Raw genomic sequence first — 18,384 nt, 5'->3', positions numbered from 1 at the left:
TATTTTCCAGGGTGAGAAGTTTAATAAACAGGAGCTCCTGAAACCATTATGCTTAGTGAAATAAGTCAGACAGAGGAAGACAAATACTGCATGTTATCACTTATATGTGGAATCTAAAAAACAAACTAGTGAATATAACAAAAAGTAAGTGGACTCACAGAGATAGAGAACAAACTAGTGGTCACCAGTGCAGGGAGGGACCAGATGGGAGATTAAGAGGTACAGATTACTATGCATAAAATAAATAAGCTATAAGGTTATACTGTACCACATGGAATATAGCCAATATTTTATAATAATTGTAGATGGAGGATAATCTATCAAATTTTTGAATCACTGTTATATTTCTTAAACTAATATAACATTGCAAATCAACTATACCTCAATTAAAAAATGTAAAAAACCAATTTTCATCATGATACAAAATTTTCCTCCACTTCAAAGAAAAAACCCGTTGTCACATCCCTCAGAGGTGTTTCCAGCCGCTAATGTATCTGGCAAGGATGGGATACCGTATTTGGGAAGGCTGTTCTCATTCAGTCTTTTCTAAATCCATTTCAGGGTGCTGTTAGTGGCCATTTATGAGTGAAAGTCACATAATTTGGTATTTTTTATACTTATGTCCAAAACGGAGACAGTAGTTTTCTGTTCCGTCAGAGTGCATGTGCATACACACACATGCACTCTCACGCACACGCATATATGTATACACTCACACATACACAAGCATGTGTGCACACACACGCACCCTTATGCATATGACTCACGAATGCATGTGTCAATAGCAGAAAGTTATTGAGCCAATATAGCTTCCAAAGGGAAACTGTTGTGTATATGTGTTTAAAGTATGAGGAAAACCAACTGCTTTCCCTTACGCAGACTTAATCGGGATGAAAAGATTTCAGTACAAAGCTGACAGGAGCTTCAAATGTTCTGTTTGGTAGCTATATGCAAATCTGACAGATTCATAACTTCTTTTTCCCTCCTGCTATTTGCACTTTGAAACGAGAGCAGGACGCTCATGGAGAACAGTGGGGAGAAAGGAGTGAGCAGGTTTGGGAGCATTTGCGTCAAGATTTTCCATTCTTGCACTTGGAATAGGAAGTTCTTTCCCTCCTTTTCTAAGTGATATGATGACCTTACCCTGAGTTTCTACGACATTTGCATGTTAATTTGGAATCTAGATTTTTTTTTTTATCGTAGTATAATTGCTTTACAATGTTGTGTTAGTTTCCACCGCACAGGGAAGTGAATCAGTCACGCGCATACGCACGTGCCCTCGCTCTTGGAGGTCCCTCCCCCGCCCCTTCCCTCCCAACTGGGCCATCACAGAGCACCAAGCTGAGCTCCCTGTGCTATACAGCAGGTTGCCACTAGCTATCTATTTTGGAATCTAGATTGGATATTTCTGTCTTTAATCAACATTACTTTCTGCGCAAAGCAAAAGACCAGTTTAAGCAGGCTGATTAGTGAGCCTGAGAGAGTGGGGCAGGGGGAAGGTGTATCCAGAGAATGTATCCAGTGTTTCTCTTCTCTGGGGTCAGAGTTTGCAAACTAAGAATTGCTGGTTGCAGTGGCTCAAGAAAGGCGGTTGCTGCTGTCAACAGCTGTGTGTTCCTCAGCCCTTGAGACAGGGAGGGAGATCAAGAACGGGCGCATAGCTTCACACCCTCAAACTGGTGATCCACTGACTGTGTGTTGGAGTCTTTCAGGGATCTTAACAGGAGGATGAGTGGGTCCCACCCTTAGCGATCCAGTCCTGATTTATTTGTTCTTTGGTGACTCCGCAGGCGACTCTAACCTGCAGCAAAGTCTGAGAACAACCACTTTAACCAGTAGTTGCCATCCCCGGCTGCTGTCCCCACATTCGGGGGCCGGTGCCCTTGCCCCTGGAGACTGCAGTGATCTGGGATGGGGCCTGGGCGTTGGTGAATTTTACAAGCTCCCCGGGGGTTTCTAAGGAGCAGCCAGGATGGAGATCTGCTCAGCAGATTTTGTCACTGTTCTTGTCATATTCAATTCTGAAATTACTCTTTGTAGAGTTTATATCACGTAGGAGCCAGTTTGTTGAGTGCTCAGGGGAGATGCCAATGACTGTGACACTGTCTCTGCTGTCTGGGTGCTATTAGGCTGCACACAGTCATGTTTTGCATTGTTTGTTGCTTAATGAAGCTGATTGAAAACTATCTTGACTCTAGATGTGGAAGGGCTTTTTCATGCATTGTCTCTTCCAAACCTGAAAATATCTGGGAGAGATTAGATTAGGAAATGCAAATTCACAGAAGTTAGGGAACATGCTCAAATTTACATGGCAAAGAGGGCTGGGGGCCAAATCTTCCAATGCCTTTCAGCTCTATCATTTCCCCCCATTTCTTCGGGCAAACCATGAACATTTCGAAGCAGGTATGAGGAGAGGGGGAATCAGAGAAGCAGAAATTGAGCTGGAGAAACCTATTCTCAGAGTGTGTGTGAGTGTATGAGAGTGTGTGTGTAAGTGTGTACGTCTGAGTGTGAGAGTGTGTGTCTGCATGTGTGTGACTATTGCATGTGAGGAAATATGACTTAATGGTGTTGTTTGGTTCTTGTCCCTTGAAAATTATACAGTCTTTTAAAGTCTAACAGAAAAAAGAAACTACTAACATCTTTAGGAATATTAAAGGATCTGTCTGGCACTGCAAGGCCATTACTATCTGTGAGGAAAATTAAAAAGAGTTTATTAAGGCCAACTCAGATTTCTACTGATACCAAGAAATAGTATTTTAATCAGCTAGAAAGAGATGTATGTGAGCAGAGATCACTGTCAATGACCATCAGTCACAAAAGGATGCTTAATATCCTGTCTTCCTTAAACTCTGACCATTTTCATCCCCGTGCAGGGAGGGAGAGGCCTCCAACCTATCCCTTGGAGGCAGATACGTGCTCTTTATAACCAGAGTTGTGAGAAGCCATAGGAAAGACATGAACACGACTGGATTATGGTGCTTTGTAAGTGCAGGCAGGGCCCAAGGAGTAATGTTTAGGTTGACAGTGGTTTAAAAATCATGATAAAATGTTTTCTTTGAGGCTTGGGTATGTCTGTGTGTTTGTCTCAGAAAGTAATTTCTGTGTTATAAATGTGCATGGCCTTTCTTTGCTTTAGCAATGTTATATTTCTGCTCAGCTCTTTATATATTCATGAAGACAGCTGTAAACATTCAAGCATTCATTTATTCATGCAAACAACAAATGCTCATTGAGCGTCTGCCATGTTGCTATGCACCAGGCATCATAATACCACCCTGGAGAGCATAGAATATAAAATAGTGTTCCTGCCCTCCAGGAGCTAAGTGCCTAGTCGAATTTTTAATTCCACGCTGTTATTTCAGAAGGCTCGCAAGAAGGAAGACAGGAACTGCCCAAGGAAGGCTGTCTGTCTGTCCAAAGGAATCTCTATGGCATGTGCCTCAATCATGGTCAAACCTGGAAAAGAGAAACTACTCTAGGTATTTCAAGCAGAGAGGAATTTAATGTGAGGAATTGGTTATCAAGTTGTTGGAAGGGCTGGAGGGGCAAAAGGCGTAGGTGGTGGTACTCAAAGGTTGGGAAGCTGCTACTGCCCTTTCTTAGGATGAGTGGTTGGAGGAATCACAGAAGTTACCGGAGCCTGTAGCCCCTGCTTGTTTGTTTGTTTTGCGGTACACGGGCCTCTCACTGTTGTGGCCTCTTCCGTTGCGGAGCACAGGCTCCGGACGCGCAGGCTCAGCGGCCATGGCTCACAGGCCTAGCCACTCCGCGGCCTGTGGGATCTTCCCGGACCGGGGCACGAACCCGTGTCCCCTGCATCGGCAGGCGGACTCTCAACCACTGTGCCACCAGGGAAGCCCTGTAGCCCCTGCTTTTGATCCTGCCTATCTGGAGCTGGAAGCAGAATGGCTTCTCCCTTCCTGTTGCCTTCTGATCTCTCACAGACTCCTATTAGCAGAATCCAACTTGACCAACCGACTAAGAAGTCTTGATAATGTAGTTTGCACCTCTAGACCTGCAGTAGAGAGAAGTTATAGCAGGGGAAGGCGGATGTGGACGGTGGTGGTAGTGAAATCCACGGTCCAATAACCAGTGGAGAGGGAGAGGGTCTGGCAGTAGCCACTGACACCCAGAGTTTTTGTGACTCGGTACACTGAGATGTGACCAGGCTTTGAAATCTGACTGAAAGTAACTCTTATGGATTGAAATGTATCCCCCCCACTCAAATTCATATGTTGAAGCCCTAACCCCCAATGTGCCTATATTTGGGGATAGGGCCTTTTAGGAGATAATTAAGGTTAAATGAAATCATAAGAGTAGGGGTCTCATTCAATCAGACTTGTGTCCTAATAAGAAAAGGAAGAGACACCGGAGGCATGTGTGCAAAGGAAAAGGCCATGTGAGGATACACAGAGAAGGCAGGCAAATGCAAGTCAAGGAGAGATGCCTCACCAGAAACCAACCCTACCAGCACCTTGATCTTGAACTTCCAGCCTCCAGAACTGTGAGAAGATAAAGTTCTATTGTTTAAGCCACCCAGTCTGTGGTATTCTGTTATGACCACACAAGCTGACTAGTATAATAAGCAAATATATAAATGATGAATATAAAGAGTTGGATGCCAAATTGCAAATTTTTACTAAAAACGCAACTCTCCAAAAGACTGCCTACTTATATTTGCTGGTCAACACATTCTCCTTTAATAAGTAAAGCTACATGGGAATCCAATAAAATGAGGAGGTTGTTTGATGACAGTGGTCTCTGAGCAAGGGAGTTTGTTGGATAATACAAATGACCAGTGTCATACCGAAGTGTCTTTGGGGGCTGACGCTCATTTTTCCTCTAGACCTGCAGTCCTTGTTGGGTTTGTATACATGAGGGTGCTCTCTTCCCCCGTGGTGCTGGGGGCAGAGCGTGTGAGCCTTCCTGACTTTTCCTTGGTGGGCTCCTCCTCTTTTCATACTGACACAACCTGCTTGCCATTTGTTTCTTTTGGTTGGCCTTGCTTTGATCCTTTTGGACAACTTACTTTGATCCTCTCCATGCTCGTTTTACAGTTTAATTCACAAATTTTCAAGTTCTTGGGGTAGAGGTAGTACATATACTTAAGCTGATAATTGGCCAGGATGTACTGCTATAGCTGTACTGCTTATTGCCTTTCACTGTGCCCTTCTGATCAGTCAATACCTAGGCCGTATCAGTTGCTAAATGTTTTGAATGTCAATCTTTGCCTCTATAATTAGCATCATAAAACGTGAAAAGAAATTGACCAGGTTAAGCTGTTCAATCAGCCTTCCACGTAGCAGACTAGCCTGTTCAGGAACTGTCGAAAGGATCTCCATTTCCCAATGACAGCTTCATCAGCTTATTACAGAGCAAAAAATTCAGTCACTAGAGTGGCTTCTTAATGAGTTGAATCATATATACCAGAAGGGGTAATGAATATATCTAACGTTTAAAGCTTACGTACTATGCGATCTTTATTTACTTTATTTTATTTTTGGAGCAAGGAAAAGTTTATTGCAGGGCCAAGCAAGGAGAAAGGGTGGCTCATGCTCAAAACCCCTGAACTCCCTGCTGTTTTTTAAAAAATAAATTTATTTATTTATTTATTTATTTATTTATTTATTTATGGGCTTTCTCTAGTTGTGGCGAATGGGGGCTACTCTTCATTGAAGCGCACAGGCTTCTCACTGCCGTGGTTTCTCTTGTTGCAGAGCATGGACTCTAGGCACGCGGGCTTCCGTAGTTGTGAATGGGCTTAGTTGCTCTGTGGCGCATGGGCTTAGCTGCTCTGCGGCATATGGGATCTTCCTGGCCCAGGGCTCGACCCCATGTCCCCTGAATTGGCAGGTGGATTCTTTACCACTGTGCCACCAGCAAAGCCTCCCTGATGGTTTTTGGGGAAAAGTGTTTAGAGGCAAAATTTGGGGTGAGGGCTGTAGGGTATATGGCTTTCTTCTGATTGGTTGGTGGTGAGGTAACAGGGTGGCACTCCAGGAATCTTGTGCTCAGCCTGAAGTTACCATCTTCCACCTGGGTGGAGACCTTAGTTCCTACAGAAGAACTCAAAGATACTGTTCTGTATATTCCTTGTGGAGGAACCAGGACCCCGCCCCAAGGCTGCACTGTTGTTTCTTGACTTCTTCTTTGTTTCTGCATCCCCTTCCTTCCCTGATTAGCAACTGTTCGAATCTGCCCTTTGGAACTCAGGGAAGGTCAAGGAGGCTGAATGAAGCATATTTCCTACAAAATAGGGGGACACGGAAAAGATTTGTACCCAGGAGCGCCACAGGGTCCTGCTTGGCTTCAATCCCCCCTTTTCTTTGATACTCCTCAATCTTGAGGAGAACAGGTGTTGGACAAGAAAGGGAATAACGTTTTGGATAGAGACTTTAATCATAAACTCAGCAGAGGAACTCGGTTTTAGGGGGACTTGGTTTCAGTCCTGCTATGTGATCTTTCAGTGGATCATCTCATTAATCATCACAACAACCCTACTAGGAAGAAGGTCCTGTTTAGTTAGTGTCCTTTCATAGATGAACCAACTGGAGCTTAAACAGGTTAAATAATGTAATGTGATCAGCGAGTAAGGGGTGAAGTAGAGAATCAAACCTGAAGATTAACCATTGTATTTAGAACAAACAAGTCACCTTGGCCAACGAGACCCTGTGTGAACTAGTTGTTACTTAAATCTCAGAACTTTTTTCACACGTTCTCTTCCTAGTTTGCTTTAGGGCACACAAACCTCTTTACCAGCTCCTTCCCTGCAGAAAGACTGGCCCCTCTACCTTGGAATGCTTTTTTTTTTTCACTCCGTTGGGTCTGTGTTGCTGTGCGTGGGCTTTGGTGAGCGGAGGCTACTGTTTGTTGCAGTGCGTGGGTTTCTCATTGCGGTGGTTTCTCTTGTTGCAGAGCACAGGCTCTAGGCACGCGGGCTTCAGGAGTTGTAGCACGTGGGCTCAGTAGTTGTGGCACACGGGCCCTAGAGTGCAGGAGCCTCAGTGGTTGTGGTGTGTGGGCTCAGTAGTTGCGGCATGTGGGCTCTAGAGCTCAGGCTCAGTAGTTGTAGCGCGTGGGCTTAGTTGCTCCGTGGCGTGTGGGATCTTCGCGGACCAGGGCTCGAACCCGTGTCCCTTGCGCTGGCAGGCGGATTCTTAAACACTGAACCACCTGGAAAGCCCTGGACTGCTTTCTACCCATGTTTTTATATGGCAGCTCATACCCTTACCATTCTGTCTAAACTTTGCTTCCCTTTTCACACACTTGACCCTCAGTTACACCAGTCTCAGCGGGTTGTTTCCTTCATAGCAGGTACCGATCGTGGTTTGGAGTTGTTTGCTTATTTGTTTTCTGTATCCTCCCACTAGAATGTAATCTCCACAAAGGCAGGGGCTTGGTCTCTATTTACGTGCTGTGTCACCAACATCAAAGTACTGAGTCCTCCATTCATTAAGCACTTAATAAACATGAGCTAAATGCCAAAGTATCATCTATTGTGATCTATTAAACCCCAAGGCTCTTGGGAATATAAGACTCAGGAGGGCATGCTTTTGTTGGATGGGGGAATCTCAGGGCCTGAGTAGTCTCTGTAGCTGGACTGATCGTCACAGAGAGTATTCTGAGCCACCAGTGCATAGAGTCCCCGGGATGAGACGGGGGCTGCAAAGTGGGTGGGAACAGCTGAAAGCACGAAAGACAGCCCCCAAATAAATTTCAGTTAACTAATCGTTTGGCCTATACTATTAGCATAGAACTAACTTTCTTCTGACAAATGCTGCCAGTGCTTTGTTGGTTTTTAACTCTTAGGCCCTACCAACAAGCAGATACTAAGAACTGACTATAGTTAAAGAACTGACCTAGGTGATGAAGGTGATTACTAAGGTCCCTAAGGACTTCTATGAACCTTGGGAGGGAAAGGAATCGTTGCCAAATGGAGTGATACAGAAGGTTTTGGGAAGGATCGGGGATCTGAGCCAGGCACGGGGGCAAAGGGAGGATTAGACCAGATGGAGGTATGATCCGAAGTGTGGTTTCGGGAATGTTCTTCGTGTGTTTGGAGATTGTAAAGCCTGGTTGGCAGGAATTAGACCTTGAACATGACGTTGAAAACTTTGGATTTTATCCTGAAGTCAGAGTGGAGTTTCTGAGTGGACCAGTAATGAATTAAAGTGAGTGTTCCTGAAAGTGAGAGATGGAATGATTAAAATGGAAAAGAAGCCCATCAGTTTCCTACAACCGACTATAATGTGGGCAAACCCTGCCTGGGTCACAGCTGTCTCAACCCTCTTCCTGGTAGAGGAAACCAAGAGAAAGGGGCCACATACTGTGTATAGGCTGTGAGGTCCCGTCTGTTGCATCCTCGTTAAACTTGGAGCAGTTGAAATAATTCTAAAAAATATTTCTTCTCAATTGTGTCAGAAACTGATTGGTATAGCATTTTATTAAGCTCAGCTCTTCTATGTCGGCTGTTCAATGGCTGATATAAAACGTGTTTTTTGCGAATTATGAGCAATTTCTGTACCTCGCAGTGCCTTCTGAGTCATCAGAGGCATATTAAATTCTGTCGACTTGTATTTAAGGTTAACTGATTTTTAATGTTATCCGTGCATAATTAGAACTTAAATGTAAGTTGTCATTTATCGCCTTTAAACCATTTTTATGTACATCATTTGAGGGCCATCTGTTATCTGTTTCTGCAGTGGAGAAAGATGAGCTTCAGAGAGCCTAAATGACTTGTCCAAGTTCACTTGGCTAATGCGTAGGAAAGTCTGGGTTCAAACCTACTTCATTTCAAGCATTTTACATCTCGGTAAAAACTGGAAGCCAGTATTTAATACATCTAATGCATCCTTACTAACCAGAATACCAAGTGGTTCTAGAGCAAACAATCTCAGTGGAGTGCAGGGATTAACTATCTGATTTGGTGAAATGCAGTGGGTGTTCAAATACTTACGATAATGATGCCATGACCATTCATGTGGATTCAACCTTTCCCAAAGCAAATGTCTCTTGTAATGTTCCTTAAATAGGTTTAAATTATTTTTAAATTAAATATTGACAATAATGTTCATGTTTCAGTTTCCCCTTACTGGGTCTCGGACTCAGCAGCTCTTGGCTATGGAGCGTGGCTTTGTCCATTTGCTCTCATGGAATTTGCGGACAGCGTCCCTGCGCACAGCGACAGAATGATGCTGGCGGATAGAGAGAGGACGGGTGTGAAACAAGCGTGGCATGAGACGGACTGTTTGCTTTTTTCCACGGTCTGCTGATTAGACCTGCAAACCCATTCCGTGACTCCATTAGGAAAACCTGTGAAAACACAGGGGCCTCCATAAAGACGACTCTGACCTTGGCAGCGGGCGAGGGTTTTGGAGTCGAGAGAACCCAGTTCTAAACTTATGATTTGGGTCTGGGTATTTTTGGCTTCAACACTTGCTCCTGGTTAGAAGGTGAACAACAGGGGTCTAAACACTGTTCGCTCGGATGGTAAAACACATGTTCACTTTTTGCAGTGACCCTGGAAACAGAAGGGGAATTCTTATAAATCACAAAGGAAAATAAATAACTTCACTCATGGAGGGAAAGAGACAGCTTGAGAAAAGGGACTTTGGAAAAAGGCTGTCTCTAGATAGCAGTCTTGTGGTAAGTACTAAATATTCATTTACCACTATATGTTTTGGCTTAAAATGCATTATTCTTTGACTGTGATTTCCTGAACCCTGTGCTTTCAAAACCTCTATTCCAGTTACCCCATTAACAATATCTCCCGGGATTTTTGTTTCACTTATTTTTTACAAAGTCAGAAGCCAGCAAACTACTGGAATGTTTGTATAGTGTCCTAATAGGCAAATGTCCTAATCTGTCAGCATTATATATAATTACATTAATTCCAGCTGAAGTAAACTTTAACCCATACAAAAACACTACTGTACAGCTGATACCAAATGCCAAGCTAGTATGTAGTTGTTCTGTCACCCATTTATCTTAACTCTGCGGGTAAGTTGAACAAGAATTCACTGGAGTTTCAAATACTGAAGAGCGAAGAAAATCTCTGAGATCTTGGGTATGTAAATTTGTTCAATGGTCCATAAACTTTCTTTCTAAAAGTTTGAATACTGACGAACGTCATTCTTAACAATTTGGTTGGGTTTGCTTTCGTGTATGAGGATCTGGTTAGTCCAAGGAAACAGACTCCAAAAGTCACTGATTTCTGAAGGTTGGCCCGTCTTTCACAGTCTGATCTGAGATGTCTGGGGTCACCTACTCAATGATGCATCTGAACAGAGTAAAAAATCAAATGGAGCAAGTCATTCTTTACTCTTTTGGTCATCTACTCAAGTAGAAAGGTAGCTTAGTACCTTCTCTGGCATGACATTTAGGGATGTGCTTTATTCATTTGTGTCCTCCCAGCTTCGGGCCTGGAGTTGGGGTCAGAGTAGGTATCCAATAAAATATCTGTTGATTTATTAGTTGCCCTTTTCCAATTCTGCTGCTGTAGGACTTGCTCTGTCGGTGTCTAGATTAGCTAGTTACCCTGTGATTGCTGAGGCTTCACGTCACAAACTGTTCATAAATGTGAGTTTCTGGGAATTGAGAAAAGAGCTGCATTTAACTTTTGTGTCTAGTTCTTCTGTGTCCCTGTGAGCTCTGTACTGGGCAGCATACCTTCAGAGGCTAAGAACTCTTATAGGGTTTTAAGTTCTCCTCCCAGTTGGCATACCCTCTTCTCATTTCTGAGGTCTTTCTGTCTCCAGGTACAGTGCAGTGAAAATTGTGTGTGTGTGTGTGTGTGTTTATATGTCTATACCCTTTGCAACTTCTAGGGAAACTTAGGATAAAAAGATAATTTCTCAGCCTCTCCTTCTTTGCTTTGCCAAAGGAAACACTTCTTACATATCAACCTGCCAGTAAGGTCTGTCTGATGCCTAGCTAGGCACTCATGTAGTATATATAGTAGGAGCAGCCCGAGAAAGGTTCTCTTAACACAGAAGTAGCATCCTTGCTGATTAATCCCTAAAGCCCCCAATTTGGCCTTAGGTCCCAGAGAAGATACAAAGACCCTATAAAAGCAAGCATGCTAAGCTATGGTCTTTAAGTCATTCACAGTAACGCTCATTAATAGAAGGCCTTGGATCATTCCCAGATGTCAGACAGATGAGCAGAATTTTGTTGAGGGAGTTGGTAAAGAAAAGGATACAGAGCACAGAGTGCCAGCATGCAAGGCTGGGCTGGCGCAAGGAGGGGAGGGGACGTGACCCATATTTTTGAGAGTCAGAGGGCCCAGAGGTAATTTCCACTTTCAGATTTTGCAGGCAAAAAAACTCCTTAGAATGTACCTCAAGAATAAGGCACGAGGGCACTGGGCATCTGAAAATCAGAGAAGGAGATTCAATGAAATTTTTGCCATGTTTAAATTTTCCTTAAGGACAGACTTGACCGTGAGCATAAATCAAAGCCGTCATATTACCTTTGCCGGCTGAAAATCCCAAATCAAGCTTGCGTTCCCATTGGCATGTGGCTCTAGCCTGAGTCTTGTGGGGACTGTGGATCCGTTTCTTGACTTCCAGCACAAAAGCACATTGGGAAAAGGAGAACTTGTTGCTTGGTACCACCTGAGAAACGTCATCCTGTTAAATCTCCCTAAGTGATGCTTAAGAGAGTTTTTACACTAGTGAAATGTCTTCCCTGTTTACTAGAGGCAGATTGAATGTGACATCTGCATGTGCCTGTTGGGAAAATCCTGAAAAAGAATTCGTTCTCCTATGACTGGCCCAAGGTACAGGGATGCTTGAATGCTATTCATCGTTATACAGGGTAGGCCATGTGACTATGATTTTGCCTTCTGTTTTACCGTTATGTTCTGCCCTCACATAAGATGCCACTATCGGGGGCTTCCCTGGTGGCGCAGTGGTTGAGAGTCCGCCTGCCGATGCAGGGGACACGGGTTCATGACCCGGTCCGGGAAGATCCCACATGCTGCGGAGCAGCTGGGCCCGTGAGCCATGGCCGCTGAGCCTGTGCGTCCAGAGCCTGTGCTCCGCAACGGGAGAGGCCACAGCAGTGAGAGGCCCACGTACCACAAAAAAACAAACAAACAAACAAACAAACAAAAAAAGATGCCACTATCGGGACAATGACAGCAAGAGGATTGGTTTTTAGGGTGTGAGACCCATTGAAAGACCATAGTGAAGTTTATTGTGACTGTCAGAGAGACAGACACAAATAGGGGAAGAGATTAAAGCTGACTGGCCTGTAAAGGACTTGAACCCAAGACCTTGTCCTCCTCTTTGGCTCTGTGCCGAAACCACACAAATACCTAGGCAAGAAGCACACAGGGATGATTCTAGATCAGGGTTGCTGGGAAATACAAGGAAAAAAAAGAAAAAGAAAGAAACACTGGCACCATATCACGCACTCTTCATTCCCAACTCATTTTCTTTTTAGTTTTATTATTCTATTCGATTCTATGTTAGTTTTGTTTTTTATTTTATTTATTTATTTTTTTCTATTCTATGTTATTTTTAAATCGAAGAATCCAAATTGGGAATGGGTTATCCAGTCCCCTCACTCTGGATAAAAAGTACTTAATAATCAACAAGTTTAAATGCTTTTCCTGAGGCTGCACAAGTAGGATACAACCAAGAGTAGAAGTGAGGTTTCTGACCCGTCACTTCAGTTCTTTGTCTTTCATTCTCTAATAAAAACCCAGTTAGAGACGATCCTTTGGAAAACTGAGCAGAGGAAAGAGAAACATACTAAGCTCTCAAGTCGACATTCCACTGCCGTAATCGTTATGACCCATATTTTTGAGAGTCAGAGGGCCCAGAGGTAATCTCCACTTTCAGATTTTGCAGGCAAAAAAACTCCTTAGAACGTACCGCAAGAATAAGGCACTATTAACTTCATTACACTTTTTATTTCACATAATCAAATCATGAAGTGTTGAGTAGCTCCCCTGCAACAGTTTTAAAAATTTTATGCTGGAGGAACCACAGAATAAAAAAACCTCACAGTCCAAGTACTGAAAAAAAGCTCCAACTGGGGGATGTGAGTTTGTGGTCCTTGGTCACAATTTTGCTTTCAGGACGTGACACATGGGAGGGTTTGAGAGCGTGTGTGTGTGTGTGTCTGGGCGTGCATGCACCCTAGTAACGCTGAAGTATTCTTTGATGTTGCTGATTTTTGACTTGGTGAATCATCCTTTTAAAGAAGAATGTGACAGGGGAAGTGAAACTGAAATGAAAAATATGTTTCAATGTGAGGCGTAAAGACACGGAGAGAAAGACAAGCGAGGACACGTTGGCCTCTCCCGGTAGGAGTATGCCAAGTAGCCGCGTATTCATGGAAAGTACAGTCTTCTCTCTGATAACAATAAAAATCACCCCAGAAACTGGAGCCTCTTCCTGACCCAAAACTCTTCAGCCCACCCCAGGATGCTTTCTGATCAGAAAAAGTCAGCATTTCACACTGCTTTTTTGTTTTCAGGAATCATCTCTGCAAATAGGCTGCATGTATAGCTGTTTGACACTTGTAGCTGTGCTAGCGTTTAGCTGACGAGCAGGCCAGGGAGTGAACGTTTTTCCAGCTCACATTTCAAGAGCAAAGATTCTCTTTTAATTTGGGGGGAAAATACTTTTTGCGTTCAAGCACAGATAGGAGTAACAGTTTCTCTCATGAGTGATGAATTCCATGTGGTACCCCAATCTTTTCTCCCCCACTGAAAGGAAGACAAAACAGTGGCCATATTAGATCCTCACATCTGATGGAGTGCACTTTTGACAGACTCGTGGGGAAGCCCCCTCACAGGTCCTTCAATTCATCCTTCAGCCTCTGGATGGTTTGCATCCAAATCATTAGAGTAATTAGGCCTTCCACAGGCTCACATGAACTCTGTCAATCAACAAACATCACTGAAAACCTGCTTTATATTTGAGATGCTTTAGTAGCCATGGGATGTGCTGGATAGTTGCCATTTCCCCCTCCAGATCCAGTCCATCCTTCTCTACCTGGCTGTGCACCCCTGGAGGATATACCACGTGGACCTTGTTCAAAGAACCCCTGGCCTTCTGACATCTCACTGAGTTTGGCCAATGGGCTGACCTAGAAGGCCATCTCAGGTTGGGAGGAAAGAGAAGTCGAGGTCATCGTTTTCCTGCTCTCTCCCTGCCTGGCTGTGGACCACAGTGACTGGACTACTCTGCCTAGGGCCACAGCTTTAGTTGGGCAGCTGTCTCCCACAACTTTAGCTGCAATTACAACCACAGCTCTCTGTGTTGTGGCACCTTCTCTCTCCCCAGGCCCCTTCAGGCTTTTTGGTAGTAACGACTCCTGGGTGTTGCCAGCCCATCTCATGCTGGTTTGCTTTAGGTCTGCCCACACTCGAATCAACAGTGCCTTTACCAAAATCTCCTCAATTAAGTGGTTTGAGTGTGTCATCTTTTTCCTGCAGGGTGACCCTGACTGATATGAGGAAATATTCCTTCTCAAAGTGTTTACAGTTTATTTGTAGAAGCTGATCTAATAAGCAGGAAAAATAACAGAACATGGAGAAGGTACACAGGTGTGACATTGACAGTGACAGGACTTGAGATCATTCTGGGAGGATGTAAGGAGGCACCATGCAGTAGCTGTTGTTAGATCTGTGCTTTGAAGCAATGGTGAGAATTCGATAGGTAAAGATTGGGATAGAAGAGAAGGACTTCCCCGGGGGTCCAGTGGTTAAGACCCCACGCTTCCAGTGCATGGGGCACGGGTTCAATCCCTGGTTGGGGAACTCAGATCCCACATGCTGCATGGCACGGCCAAAAAATAAAAATAAATTTTAAAAAAAAAGAAGAAAGGCAACCCAAGGAGATTGTCCTAAACCCCTTGGTGACAACTCATTTCATTGCTGAATTATTTTTTTCCCAGGAAAACTTCTTCCTTATATCAAATTGTGATGGTTAATTTTATATGTCAACTCAACTGGGCTAAGGGATACCCAGATAGCTGGCAAAACATTATTTCTGGGTGTGTCTGTGCGGATGCTTCCAGAAGAGATTAGCATTTGCATTGGTAGGCTGAACAAAGAAGACTGCCTTAACCAGTGTGGGTGGGTATCTGATCTGCTGAAGGCCTGCACAGAACAAAAAAGCAGAGGATGGGCGAATTTGCTCTCTGCACGAGCTGGGACATCCACTTTCTCTGTCCTCAGACATGGCTGCTCCATGGCTGTTCTACAGGCTTTGGACTCAGACCTGTATCATTGGCTCCCTCATTCCCAAGCCTTGGGGTTTGGAGTCAACTATACCATCAGTTTTCCTGGGCCTCCAGCTCCCAGACAGCTATGGGACTTCTCAGCCTCCGTAATCACAAGAACATTCTCTCATAATAAATCTCTTTATTTACACACACACACCCACACATACGCACAGACAGAGCCCTGACTGACACGCAAATTTAAACTTCCGTTGTTTTATCTTCAGTTATTCCGTCCCCCCAACCCCGCCACCCTGTTTAGTGACTGGAAGTTATTCAAAGCAGGTGTCAGCAATCTCTGTAAAAGGCCACAGAGTGAAGAGTTGAGGCTTTGCAGGCTCAATGAGCAGTCACAACAACTCAACTCTATGGTCGTAGGGGAGAGAGGACACAGACAAGACAGGGACCAGTGGGTGGGGCTTATATGCCAATAAAACTTTATTTACAAAGACAGCAGCAGGCTGGATTCTGAGGGCTATCTGAACACATTAGAGAAATGGGAAGCTTGAGGGTCCATGTTGGCTTTTCCTGAGTGCTAGCTGTCTGAGTAGTTATTTGTGTTTACCCTCAGGACAGATAGTACCCCGAGGCAGGCAAAGAGGCGGGTTGAGGCGTCATGCAAAGATGCAGGTTCTCAAGAAGTTGAGGAAAGGGAAAGGTTTTAGAAAGGTCCAAACTCGCTGAGACTTTTTCTAAACGCAAAGTATGGGCATGGCTAGTGTTGTTCACAGCAGCCATTGGATTGTGAGTACTCAGGAAAATATCTGTATCTTGTAAATGCTCCAGGCATTTCTGTAGCTACCCCGACCTTGTTGGTGCTATAGTTAGATTACCCTTCACCAGAGGGATGCTGTGCAGAAACTACCAGGTTGCTGGAGAAGGTTTCTAGCTACTCAGATCCCAGCTACCTTTGACCCCTTCTACTAAGGGAAGCATATGTAAAGTAGGGTTTACTCAGTGCCTCTGACCGCTGGGCAAAGACCAAGCTGCCCTCTGGGAAGCCTGACATTTGTTCTCTGATGTCAAGATTGTTTGAGATTTCCCAAATGATCATCAAGTGGAAGAGGGTCAAGGAATGAGAGCAAGCTTTTTATTTCCCGACTGCTTCATTCCCCCTAAAAAAAGGACAGTTCTCTTAGCCATCTCCTAGATGTCCTAAGAACAGACCCTGCACCAGAGCCAGATGTTGGAAGGTGTGGTGATGTCTGAGGATCCAACCAAGGCCTCTTTTTAAGGAAAAAGCAACAGTAGAGAACAGGCCAGCTTCGGTCTGGGCTAGTAACCTTTCTAAAGTAGTATGCTGAATCTTTGACTGTTCCCTTTGAAAGCGAGCAGTGGTAGAGCTTAAGAAGTGTAATATCCTTACATGGATAGTTACCCAGTGAATCTGCCCACCAGCCTAGCTGAGTCCATCATGGAGGAGGATGCCAGAGAAATGCCCTGTCCAGCTGCCCTCCAGCAGCACAGATCCTTGGGGACTATGGATAGATTTGGGGCAGATGAGCTGGGGGAAGACAGGGGAGGCTTGGCCAGGTGGGCACAGCCCACAACACTTGGTTGCTAAGCATTGTAGAGGGGCTCCGGACAAACAGAAAGAGATCAGAACCCAGCAAGGACAACGCTGGGAGGGAGATTAGAGATTTGAGCAATGCTGCTGCTGAGGATGGAGTCTGAATGGAGAATAGGACAGAGGGGCAGCTGTAGAATATGCCCAGGTGGTGGGCCTGCAGTGTGTCAGCAGTGGGGCTGGCTGAGTCGAACACAGAAGCCACCTTAGCAGACAGTGTTCAGGCAGAGAATCACGCATCGAATGTCGACCAGGAGGGCTTCCTTCCCTTAGTGATAATAGCGGCAGTTTTTTGAGGCTTACTGTGTGCCAGGCACTCCGCTCAGTGCTTTAGGTGGAAACTGTCATTTAATACTCAGGACAACCCTTTAAGGTAAGAAGTCTAATTATTCCTGTTTACAAATGAGAAATCAGAAGCTTAATAAGCTCATCAACTTCCTCAAGGCTATAGGACTGCAAAGGGAATTAGAGTGAGTGATGGAGTTGGGATTTCGACTCAGGTGTGTCTACCTCTAGACTACACTGTGCTGTACAGCTTGGAAGCAGAAAGCCTTTTTTGCCAGTGACTGGGAGTTCCTCACATGATGCCTCCCCAACCTTAAAGAGCCCCAGCCTCAACAGGGCTAGAGGTTTACATGTCCTTTAGCACATCTGCCATATTTCTGCCTCCTGGTATCAGAAGCCTGATTTTGACAAAAGAATTGTCAAAGGGGCAGAGGTTGGAGGGGGAGGGTTATAAAGAATAAGAAATGCATGTGTCAAAACTTGGTCTAGGCTTAATTTCTCGTCTTGTGCTTTTTCAGATTAACTGGGTCTTGGAACCAACTTCTATAGAGATTAAAATTTATTTTATATGTATATCTATATATAGATATAGATATAAATGTGATATATACGTATATAATACAATATATACATATCTATAATATCATAGATCTGTAATTTAATATTTTAGCCATATAAGGACCGATTGTGGTGTGACATGTACGAACCAAGGTGGAATTATTGATTAGGATGGCAGTAGAGTAGGGAGGAACTGGTGAATGATGGGGCACCTCCAAATATAGCTCCCCCAGTATGCAACAGGCTTTATAACTTGAGTGATGATCCTATCAAATGGCTGTACCTTCTTTTGACTGGGCCACTGGCTGATGGAGATGGTTAGGGAGCCGGCATCATTTCCCATGAGGAGATTCCCAAAATATGTCATTTGTTTACCCACCCTCTGCAATTGGTGCTCCTTCATCTGACGCTGCCCAAAGGAGGGTCTGCCTTTATTATGGTGATGGCTCCCCCTGAATGAGTCTTCTCTCCCTTCTTATTTCCTTTCTCTAATCACTGAAAATCAGGCAGACTGCCATCGTAATGGTATCTTTCCAAGTTCTTATTAAAATGTCCTTTCCTGAGTTGCCGTAATATTCACTGCTGACCTTTATCTCTGCATTTACCACTTGGGCACATGCCTGTCTACTGCAGAACCTCAACCGAGGCACTACTGACGTTCTGGGGCCTGTATTTCTTTGCTGTGGTGGCTGTCCTGTGCTTTGTAGGATGTGTAGCAGCATCCGTGGACT

General features: G+C 44.3%; 1 protein-coding gene across 1 annotated transcript in view; it reads left to right on the top strand.

Moving 5' to 3' along the window:
• Positions 1–18,384, top strand: part of NCKAP5 (NCK associated protein 5) — an 899,001-nt gene that overhangs the window by 42,619 nt on the left and 837,998 nt on the right. The window contains exon 2 of the mRNA XM_024761906.1: positions 9,519–9,648. Within this exon, the coding sequence (XP_024617674.1) occupies positions 9,580–9,648 (69 nt within the window). The 5' untranslated portion in view covers positions 9,519–9,579. The remainder of the gene's footprint in view (positions 1–9,518; positions 9,649–18,384) is intronic.

This window comes from Neophocaena asiaeorientalis, unplaced genomic scaffold, assembly GCF_003031525.2.
Source record: "Neophocaena asiaeorientalis asiaeorientalis breed wild unplaced genomic scaffold, Neophocaena_asiaeorientalis_V1.1 scaffold215, whole genome shotgun sequence".
Lineage (NCBI taxonomy): Eukaryota > Metazoa > Chordata > Mammalia > Artiodactyla > Phocoenidae > Neophocaena > Neophocaena asiaeorientalis.
Note: the sequence above shows the minus strand (reverse complement) of the source record. Positions and strands in the feature narration are given on the sequence as shown.